This window comes from Nicrophorus vespilloides, unplaced genomic scaffold (assembly GCF_001412225.1).
Source record: "Nicrophorus vespilloides isolate i.1.1-1 unplaced genomic scaffold, Nicve_v1.0, whole genome shotgun sequence".
Taxonomy (NCBI): domain Eukaryota; kingdom Metazoa; phylum Arthropoda; class Insecta; order Coleoptera; family Silphidae; genus Nicrophorus; species Nicrophorus vespilloides.
Window position 1 is genome coordinate 146,855 of NW_017097187.1, and position 9,777 is coordinate 156,631.

Here is a 9,777-nt window from a genome sequence, read left to right on the forward strand (position 1 = left end):
TGAGCCCTAAAACATACAACTTCTCCAACAGCCGTGAACTGCATTCAGTCCTGAAAGGATGTTTAGGATCAACTTCTTTGATCATATGTGCTAAATCCCTAATCTGTCTAGCCAAATTATTATATCTGCAAATGAAAATGTATCTTAGTTTCAGTTATTTCATACAAATATTGTTTACTCACATTGTGTAGTCTTCTCTCTTTTGGATATGGTACTTCCTAAGGATTTTAACTTCATGAAGATTATTGTCAATGGACCAGGAGATGAAGTCTACCTTTTTGAGAAGCTTCTTCTCGTGGTGCTTCAATTTACGAACCATTCTGCCTAGATAATTTTAACAAATTGATGTTAGGTTAACTGAAGCAAAATATAAGGAAATGTGAGAATTTGATGAGAGAAAACGCAACCAGATAATCTATGCAGGTATGCCAACTTATAATAGGTAATTTAATCAGTAGCATTGAATTCGTACAAGTTCTTTAACAGTGTTATCGATTTATAGTTTTGTCTTCTTTAATTAAGACTCTAAGAAAAGTTAAAGTTTAATACAGTGAGAAAAAAAGTTTGTAGGTTTATCTCGCGTTTTTTTGTTTGTATTATTTGGGGTGTGCTTTATGTTGGTGGGTCTGGTGTGGCTGCTCCCGTTTAGCCGAAAAAGAGGTTAATAGCAGCAAATAGCGTAATTAATAAACAGTTATAAAACAGTGGAGTGTGTTTTGCTATAGGACGGGGCGGCCAATTTCACGCCCCTATGACTTTGAGAAGTGCAACATAAACGGGGGACAAAACGGTATTTTCAACTTCTCTTCGCTCAATTCCAATACGAATGGTGGAAAGCCCAAAATTCGTGGCTCTCCGCTCCGCTCCGAAGCTCTGTTGTTTTGTTGTTTTTTTTTTTTAATCACCGCTCTTGTTGCTGTTGACAGTTAGGCGGAAACCACTGTAAAGTGCTTTTGAACCATACACAGATGCAATGATTTTGTAGGGGTATATTTGAAATTAACTTAACACATCCATATTTCCTGCTGTCCCACTGCTGCAATGATGTCAAAAAACAATGTTAATGGGAGCCGCAGCCTTTCATCTGCCAGCTGCAACAGCATCACCTCAGATGAAATCATTGACAGCATAGCTGATGACCTGACACCCACAAGAGGAAGGCTTTCATCTGCAGCCCTGCGCACCCAGAAAGCCAAGCGGATTAGGTTCTTCCATAATGGCAATAAATTCTTTTATGGTGTAGTGATCCCAGTAACACCTGAGCGCTATAGGACTTTTGATAGCCTCAAAGTGGAATTAACTAGCATACTCATAAAAAGTGTCAATTTACCCAGTGGGGTAAGAACAATATTCACAATTGATGGGAAAAAGGTAAGATCTTTTTAAATATTTTGCTGCATCAATATTGATATTAAAACTCGATAGATTTCAAATGTTGATGAACTGGAGGATGGCAAGGAGTATGTGTGTGGTGGGAAAGGGGATACTTTTAAGAAAATTGAGTATAACAAAACGGACTTGAACAAATCTAGGAGACTGAGTAGTTTGAAGCTGCCTACAACACCATCCTTGCCTAGGATTATATCCCCTGAATACGTTAGGCCTCGCTTAGTAACTATAATTAGGAACGGTCCGAACAAGCCTAGGAAAATAATTAGATTGCTTTTAAATAAAAGAAACTCGTCCAGCATGGAACAAGTCCTTAGGGCTTTAACAGAAGCGGCCCAATTAGACTCCGGGGCTGTGCGAAAAGTATTCACCCTTTCCGGCAGTACCGTTACATCTCTCACGCAATTTTTCGACATCGAAGACGTCTTCTTCGTTTACGGCAACGAAAGATATTCCATTACCGATTTCGAATTGGAATTCGAGGAGAGTAAATCCATACAATCCTATAAGAAAGTTCCTGGATTAAAAAATGGGTAAAATAATTCATTATAATTATTTATTCAATTGTATTACTTATTTAATTGCAGGGTGGGACCAAAGCCCAAAATGCCTAAAAAGAAATGGAACAGGACGTTCGAATCTGAAGGAAATTTGTTAGCCAAATTGAGCCAAGATGAGAACATTAATCTACCATCTCAGCTGAAAGGGAAATATTCGGTGGGAAAAATGATTGGGGACGGTAATTTCGCGGTGGTTCGACTGTGCAAAGATAAAGTGACCGGTGTGGAATACGCCCTGAAAATCATCGACAAATCGAAGTGCAAAGGGAAAGTAAGTGCTTCCGTTTTTCCACTATGTTTTTCGCGTTTGCAAAAATTGCGAATTTACTACTTGAGCGAAATTTCCAGGAAGATATGATAGACAACGAGGTGTCGATTTTACGGAAAGTGGATCATCCTAATATTATACGTTTTGTGGAGCAACAAGACACGCCTAGCATGTTATTTTTAGTCGCTGAACTTTCCAAAGGTACGGTGCTTTTTTTTATATTTACATATATATATACACACACAAACACATCAACCGATCAATTGGAACTCATTTAGTTGAATTCTGCAACCCAATTGACTAATGCGGTTTTCGGTTGCGTGTTTTAAGTTTTTAAATCGTGAAACAAAGGTTTCCGCTCTAAATAAACATGTATTATAAATATTTAGATTTTGATGAATAACTAAGAATAACTCAAGTGCAGGGATCAATAACCCTTTCAGTCCTAATTTTGGTTTTAATGATTTGTTTTCAAATGATCAAGAAACAACACAATTGAAAAAATTCTTTAACATACAAATTAACACAATATTATTAATGTCTTTGGTGTTTCTCAAATTTTAATATAATTTAATTAATCAAATATTAACATGTATTCTGAATTACAGGTGGTGATCTTTTTGACGCCATCACCGTTTCGCAAAAATTCTCAGAAGAGCAGGCTTCCTTGATGATCACCCATTTGGCATCTGCACTGTCTTATTTACACAACCTGAACATCGTGCATCGCGACGTAAAGCCAGAAAATTTATTTGTAAGTTGCACAATTATTAATCTTGCTACAATGTACGAGTCAATCCTATTCTCAGGTGGATTTTGATGGAGATAGAATAAGAATTTTAAAGCTCGGCGACTTCGGGTTGGCGTGCAAAGTAGATGAACTTTTGTTCACCGTATGCGGAACACCTACTTACGTAGCTCCAGAGATCCTCGCCGAAACCGGATATGGCCTTAAAGTGAGTTCATCTAAATCAAGAATATAATTCCAATTGTATTTACTTGCATTTTAAGATCGACGTTTGGGCTGCCGGTGTGATAATGTACATCTTGCTGTGCGGATATCCGCCTTTCGTGAATCAAGACAACGATCAGGAGAAGTTGTTCGATTGCATACTCTCCGGACAGTACGACTTCCCCGACGAATATTGGGGGGATGTCTCCAATACCGCCAAGGAGCTGATTCAGAATATGCTTCAGCTTGCTCCGGAGCTTCGGTTCTCCGCCGAAGACGTCCTCGACCATCCATGGCTCCAAAGTTTCTCCTAGTATGTTTCGAGATACGGTCTAACAATGAAACAAATTCACGAGTGCGTCAGAGGATTCGTAGTAGATATGCTTCATTTTTATCGAGAAAAGAAAACAGGACACAGATCGGCTAACATTATGTGTTTTTTTTTTTCTATTTTAAGTTACGCGCGCGCTCTATACTTTTTCGGAAATAACAATATTAATGATAATCGCTTCTATTTTTACTTATTATTTTCAGTTTATAATATTTACAACTCGCAATCAGTATTTATTTATATATTTTATATTATTTTGGAAATTTTGCTTTTACCAAAGCTTATGTTTTAGTTCGAGATTTTACTTTCTTTTTTTTTTACTTTAAGTAGAGCTAAAAAGAAATCGGAAAGTTTGATGATGCAGTAGGGAGTTATTTAGGTGCTTTGGCGCCCTTCGTTCGAGTGGAAAATCGATTGAAATAATAATATTTAACAGAAGAAAGTTCTTTTAGATAGGAAATACTAAGCAGGAAAAGTGTTTTTTTGGCACGTTGTTGATTTTGCGAATATATTGTTTATACACATATCAATGGAACTTCCGGTCTATAATTATTGATTTTATATTTTCACGCTCTTTTCTTTATAACGAAACTACTTTATGCTTATATATACACACGTCTACGTCTCTATTAACTCATTTAGGCCCTCCGTCCTACCGTTAGCTATCATCTAGATTTTAACGTTCATCGCTTGTCCGTTTTATAGGGTGGAATTGGGAGGTTACAAATTTAGATAATAGTTAAACTATGGGAAGAAATAGGCCCGATTAATAGTTCTTTTTTTTTCGCTTTAGAGATTATTTTCTATACAAATAGTTGAGGAATATTTATTTTTGTATTTGTTTAAAGTACCTATTTTTATTTTTTAAAAAAAGAAAAAACTTAGTTTTTATTAAATTTATTTGTAAATAAAGCAAACAAATTATTATATATATATATATATGTTGGTTTAATTAATTAATCGGACATTCAATTGGAATTTAAATAACGATATTTATTAAACTAGTTTTACATATATATTGATTTCACTAGGGCGTTTTTGTTTACTGTACAAGTTATACAAATTACTTGTAATCGTTCTTGGCCTTGGCTACTTTAGGCTCATTGTAGTTGAAGTAGAAGAATCCACCCATTTGGGCCACAGCAAAGGTGACAATGGCAAAGCCAATACCCATAGCCAAATGGGCATTGTACTTCCTTTGCATGGCATCATGATGGGTTTGCCAGCTGCCCTGTGGGATTGGCAAGTCGTTATAGGTGGTCATTGGAGGACCTTCATAGTGGTGGGCATTCCTCTTCGGCACTGCAACCAAAACAAATCCAATTTAATGACAGTTTGAGGTTAATTACGTAATTCAAAGGAAACTCTCAAATCGATCAATAACGCTCCAAAATATAATCTTAAGGTATTTCAGGCTTAAAATCACAATCTCCTTGCTGTAAGCAATTGTTTTTTTTTGTATAATTTACGACTGTTGATAGGTGTGCACCATTAGGAAAAAAATGAACTTGTGTAACGTTAAGACAAGGAATCTTACCCCTTTTGGTGAGGATGGATTGCAAAAGTTTGTGGGCCCTTTGGACTTGCATTTTCAAACACTAGAATTTTAACGCCGAAAGACCAAGAAGTAAAATTGGATGTGCCGAACGCAACGAATCAGGGTTATATAAAAATGTATGTTGCCAACATTACGAAATTGTATTGATCCTGCAGGATGACCTGGAAACGCGCGTAATTTGAAAAATATAACAATTTAAAGCTAATGTTAAACTAACATTTAAATTGATACTGATTAAATTACTGAAACGTGCTTATTTACATGAAAGTTAATAATATTATTTCAGGAATGTTGAATTGAATTTTACAATATAAGCATTGCAATTAGTGTTTTTATTAATTCTACAACAGTCTTCATAAACAATTTAGTTTCACTTATAAACTATTCACTTAATATTTCTATATAATATGTAATATTTTGAAAAACTTCCGAACACAGCGTAGTATGTGAAATTCTCAGTAAATCCACTTCTTCTCCAGTTAGTAGTATCGTTACATCTCTATATATAATAGATTAATTATTAAAATATATAAATATTTAGATAAAAAAAAGGAAGAAAAAAAAAACGAATACGAATATAAATTAGAAAGATAGAGAGGGATACAAGGATATTTGTGATGTTTAGCACGTCTACAATCTGACTTTGAGGTCGTTCATTCGTTGCTTTATCCTCTTTCTCATTTCCGCGTACTTATTTTTGATTCTGTCCACCTCCATCTCCTCTTGCCTCTGGTATTGGCTCAAGATACCTCTGCACTCAGCAACACTGAAATTCAGAAACTGCGCCACCTCGTTGCTCACCTCCGGAGTATTGTCGCTGTCCATTAAAAACAATCTGACCACATCCTCGTGCGGTCCCAGAAGGATTCTAGACACCAACGGATATTCGTCGTCCTTCAATCTTCGTTGCTCTACAAATAATATAGAATATTTATAAATATAACTATAGGATTACATCTGTATTACCTCCGTTATCTCTAACAGCGAAGAGAGCGAAATTGCTGCCAATGCTATCAACCTTGTACTTCTCCAGCATTAGGTTAATCACCTCGTGGGTGTTGACAAGAGAGGACACCCAAACGCTCATCTGACTTCCATGAGGAGGCGTAAAGAAGCTCGTTTCGCGATCATAGAAGTGTCCATTGATCGAACATCTCCGCTTGATCTTCGATCTTGACAACCTCTTTCCTGGCCTACGTTTGATCGCCGTCGAACCGGTCTTCCTACGCAAAACTGCCGCCTCGCTGGCCACGTCTGCAATTGAACTCGTCATGGAAGTCCTGTCGAACTCTGGCGATTTCGACTTCGATCTGACATGCTCCAAACAATCCGGCCCCGACATTGATCGATTCAAGTGATTGCAGCAAGTCGAATCGATCCAACTATCGTCCCTCGATGTCTTTGTCATGGTTGTCGTATTGGTCAACATCTCGTAATTAAAATCACCGTTTCTGAAAATAAAAGACATTTAATATTATTATTATCATAAATCGGTAAACAAATTATGGAAAAGTCATACCCGACTTTCTCAGTTGACTCATCAGAATATGTCGAGGTGTTACTATCGACACTAGTCTGTGATGGTAATGATGTAGGCATAGTCTGGTACAATTTCTCTCCATCGACGACCTTCTTCTCCACCTGCAACAGCTCATCCAACTCATCCCATTCGACGTTCTTCACGTCCAATTTGTTCGGAAGCGTTAAACTCTTTGGAAGCATATCTATAGTTTCTGAGGTATCAGTGCCCGATTCAATTCCTGTATCGGTTCTGTCGTCAGGACTCAAAGTCTCCGTGGAAGAGCAGATGGATATATCATTGCAACTCGAATCAGTCGTTATATCCAATGTATCATCATCCGAATCCAAATCAGAGCTTTGACGGTACGAATTTCTCTTCCTCACAGTTACCACAGTCCTTTGGTCAACATTCTCTTTCAAATGGATCATTCCATGTACACCCCAATGTATTCTAAGGGACCCCTCCAAAATCAACCTGCCATTCACATGTCTGCTGCGAATTTCTCCACTTTTACCATCATAAAATTGATTGTATTGCTAAAAGAAAGAATTAATTTCACAATATTAATAATTGTATGATTCTAATCACCTTCAATTTGGTCTCAATAATTGCTTGTGGTATAGTAGGCCCTGACTTGGGGGAATCCTTCTGTTGTCCAAAGCTCTTGTGTGATTCCACCCTGGTTCCATGGCCAAATAACTGTGGCCCAAAAAGAGCCCCATAGCAAGGGACATGACAGTAAGGCACTCCTTTATGCTCCAAATGCTGACCAGGGTTCAGCCTCTTTCCACATTCCTCGCATCTCAAACACTCTGGATGCCAGTCATAGCCAAGGGACTGCTTCCTCTCAGCTATAAACAAAGGAAACTATATTTAATCTGCAGCCCCCTTTTTTTCATGTTCAGCTACACTTTTTTTTCTCATTTCGTTAACTCACCGAAGTAGACGGGTTTTCCGCACTTGTGGCATTTCCACATCCTTCCTGCGATATGTTTCTGTGCACGATTACAAATCGTAATTAGTCTAGTTGGAAGCGACTATCGAGAAGCAGCAGAAAACATCCGGCTGCGAAAACCTCGGCATTGTTGGTCGTATGACTGACATACAGCTGTCAACGAACTCCTGGAGAACTTCAAGGTCTCATACAGACAAAGAATGAATGCTGAAAGATAAATATTTCTACTTCATTTCATCACCCCATACTGAACCAAAGCTATAAATAACAGAATTTACTAAGAATTTCAATTAATTCTCTATTAATTTAGACTATATATCTTTAAATTTTCTATTGGTTCAGTATATTTGGTGGCCTATACTAACAAATTCAAAAGTTTGTATTTCTTTGAAAAATCAAGTATTCAAGCCTCAAATTATTTCTTTGAATAAACATTTAATCAAAGTAAACTTTTATAAACTACTTTCTTTTATTAATATGTATTAATTGGTTACTATAGAGATATTAAGAAACAGCTCTGAACTTGAAATTTTAACTTACAGAAACTAAATAAGAAGTTAAAAATGACTAGGAAAAAGCAAAAATCTGTGGATTCAGATGATGAAACGAATCAACTTGGTAATTTTAATAATGTACAATTTTCGTAGAATACTTTGGCATTAGAAATAATTAAAATCTGAATATTGTTGTAAAAAAAACTATAATATTTCTGTTTTTAGATGCATTGTTTAAGAAAGTCCTTTGGGTCACTCGAGAAATGGCAGAGAATCTTGGTCGTGATTATATTTTGATGACAACTCTGAAGGAGACTATCTACTTCTTAATATTTGGATTCTTTGCTACGCTCATATGTTTAGGAATGGCTAATTCCTCAATGTTTCATCTCTACAAAGTTATAAACGAGCAACTCTTTGAAAATAACGATTTTGACGATGTTAATTCTGCCTCAAAGTTTTGGAGTGTTCGTACGTCTTAGAAGTAGAACCCCAAAGTATTATATTCATTTGTTCCAGTTTCTGGACAATTTCTTCACGAGAAGCTTTTACTGGGATTATTGGTACTATCCAGACGAGCAAGTGTCGGCAACGAATATACATGATCGAAACATATTCTATGAAAATTATTTGCTCGGCGTTCCCCGTTTAAGACAGCTAAGAGTTAAACAGAATTCCTGCTCTATACACGAGTACTTCAAGAAAATTTTTCTAACTTGCTATGGCCGTTATTCGCACCACAATGAAGACACTCAGCCATTCGGATATAAAAATACTTCAGCGTATATTTGACTTAGCACTCTCATAATTATTAAATTTATTAAGACTATTTAATTATAGTTGGACCTGGCAAAGCTCATATTCTACAGGAACTTCAAGTTATTGGGGTAAAATTGACTGGTATCACGGAGGTGGTTATATTCAAGATTTGGGTTTAACGATGGGCGAAACATTGAACCTGATAAAAATTCTGAAAAATGGTTTATGGATAACAAGGAGTACACGTGTCATCTTCTTGGATTTCGCCGTTTACAATTCAAACGTTAATCTTTTCAGTATCATTAGGTAAGTCCAATAACAAGAATTGCCTTCCTAATAGTAAGTAGGAGTTGTTTCGAATTTCCTCCAACCGGAGGTGTTATAGCAAGCAAAAAAATCCATGTTGTCAAACTGCTTCGCTACGCAACCAATTACGACTTCTTTATTATGGGCTGTGAAACAATCATATTCGGGTTCCATCTGTACTACACGATGGAGGAGATCCGCGAAATTATTTACTTCAAGACGGCGTATTTCAAGAAGTTCTGGTCGTACATCGATTTATTAATTTTAATTGTAGTATATACAAATTCGCAGGGCACAAATATTTTATAAAACTATATTGCAGTTGGGCTATACGGCTATGACGTTGGGTGTGATACGAACAATATGGGTGGATCAGAGGATTGAGCATTTATCGAAAAGTCCGCAAGAGTTCTCGAATTTGGATATGCTTTCAACTTTCCAAAAAATATACTGCAATTTGTTAGCTGTGCAGCTGTTCTTCATATATCTTAAAGTTTTCAAGTACTTGAACTTTAACAAGAACATGGCTCAGCTGAATAACACTCTTTCTAAATGTAAACACGACATGATGGGATTTGCACTTATGTTTTTCGTAATTTTTATCGCTTTCTCCGTATTAGGCTATTTATTATTTGGAACAGAAGTATGTAATAATTACTCAATGCTTAACATTTTATTGAAAT

The 9,777-nt window shown here is 36.4% G+C and overlaps 5 protein-coding genes across 5 annotated transcripts in view; 2 read left to right on the forward strand and 3 right to left on the reverse strand.

Moving 5' to 3' along the window:
- LOC108559363 (U3 small nucleolar ribonucleoprotein protein IMP3) overlaps nucleotides 1-396 on the reverse strand; it is an 839-nt gene extending 443 nt beyond the window's left edge. Inside the window, exons 1-2 of the mRNA XM_017916618.1 lie at nucleotides 183-396; nucleotides 1-125 (exon numbers count right to left, since the gene is read on the reverse strand). The exon at nucleotides 1-125 is cut by the window's left edge and continues 57 nt beyond it. Of these exons, the coding sequence (XP_017772107.1) occupies nucleotides 1-125; nucleotides 183-319 (262 nt within the window). The 5' untranslated portion in view covers nucleotides 320-396. The remainder of the gene's footprint in view (nucleotides 126-182) is intronic.
- An 87-nt stretch (nucleotides 397-483) lies between these two features.
- Nucleotides 484-3,721, forward strand: LOC108559362 (serine/threonine-protein kinase GL21140). Its single transcript, XM_017916617.1, has 7 exons — nucleotides 484-1,371; nucleotides 1,426-1,922; nucleotides 1,977-2,220; nucleotides 2,298-2,418; nucleotides 2,826-2,971; nucleotides 3,027-3,173; nucleotides 3,229-3,721. The coding sequence occupies exons 1-7, from the start codon at nucleotides 1,042-1,044 to the stop codon at nucleotides 3,481-3,483; spliced, it is 1,740 nt and encodes a 579-aa protein (XP_017772106.1). The 5' UTR covers nucleotides 484-1,041; the 3' UTR covers nucleotides 3,484-3,721.
- A 751-nt stretch (nucleotides 3,722-4,472) lies between these two features.
- On the reverse strand, nucleotides 4,473-5,180 carry LOC108559365. Its single transcript, XM_017916620.1, has 2 exons — nucleotides 5,038-5,180; nucleotides 4,473-4,802 (listed from the first exon to the last, which is right to left on the reverse strand). Exons 1-2 carry the CDS (start codon nucleotides 5,087-5,089, stop codon nucleotides 4,564-4,566), a joined length of 291 nt encoding a protein of 96 aa, XP_017772109.1. The 5' UTR covers nucleotides 5,090-5,180; the 3' UTR covers nucleotides 4,473-4,563.
- Nucleotides 5,181-5,614: 434 nt separating this feature from the next.
- Nucleotides 5,615-7,685, reverse strand: LOC108559364. The gene is made up of 5 exons (XM_017916619.1): nucleotides 7,518-7,685; nucleotides 7,169-7,431; nucleotides 6,578-7,116; nucleotides 6,025-6,509; nucleotides 5,615-5,969 (listed from the first exon to the last, which is right to left on the reverse strand). Exons 1-5 carry the CDS (start codon nucleotides 7,555-7,557, stop codon nucleotides 5,689-5,691), a joined length of 1,608 nt encoding a protein of 535 aa, XP_017772108.1. The 5' UTR covers nucleotides 7,558-7,685; the 3' UTR covers nucleotides 5,615-5,688.
- Nucleotides 7,686-9,328: 1,643 nt separating this feature from the next.
- LOC108559325 (polycystic kidney disease 2-like 1 protein) overlaps nucleotides 9,329-9,777 on the forward strand; it is a 1,306-nt gene continuing 857 nt past the window's right edge. The window contains 3 exon segments of the mRNA XM_017916566.1: nucleotides 9,329-9,364; nucleotides 9,417-9,771; nucleotides 9,774-9,777. The exon segment at nucleotides 9,774-9,777 is cut by the window's right edge and continues 79 nt beyond it. Coding sequence (XP_017772055.1) covers nucleotides 9,432-9,771; nucleotides 9,774-9,777 — 344 coding nt within the window. The 5' untranslated portion in view covers nucleotides 9,329-9,364; nucleotides 9,417-9,431.

Excerpts from the sequence above, each read along its gene's own strand:
- LOC108559362 (XM_017916617.1), top strand. The coding sequence starts at position 1,042 with ATGATGTCAAAAAACAATGTTAATGGGAGCCGCAGCCTTTCATCTGCC. Across the intron at positions 1,372-1,425 it reads TCACAATTGATGGGAAAAAG|ATTTCAAATGTTGATGAACT; the intron begins GTAAGATCTTTT and ends AAAACTCGATAG. Across the intron at positions 2,221-2,297 it reads AATCGAAGTGCAAAGGGAAA|GAAGATATGATAGACAACGA; the intron begins GTAAGTGCTTCC and ends CGAAATTTCCAG.
- LOC108559365 (XM_017916620.1), bottom strand. The coding sequence starts at position 5,089 with ATGCAAGTCCAAAGGGCCCACAAACTTTTGCAATCCATCCTCACCAAA. Across the intron at positions 4,803-5,037 it reads ATCCATCCTCACCAAAAGGG|TGCCGAAGAGGAATGCCCAC; the intron begins GTAAGATTCCTT and ends TTTTGGTTGCAG.
- LOC108559364 (XM_017916619.1), bottom strand. The coding sequence starts at position 7,557 with ATGTGGAAATGCCACAAGTGCGGAAAACCCGTCTACTTCG. Across the intron at positions 7,432-7,517 it reads CGGAAAACCCGTCTACTTCG|CTGAGAGGAAGCAGTCCCTT; the intron begins GTGAGTTAACGA and ends CTTTGTTTATAG. Across the intron at positions 5,970-6,024 it reads CGCTGTTAGAGATAACGGAG|AGCAACGAAGATTGAAGGAC; the intron begins GTAATACAGATG and ends TATTATTTGTAG.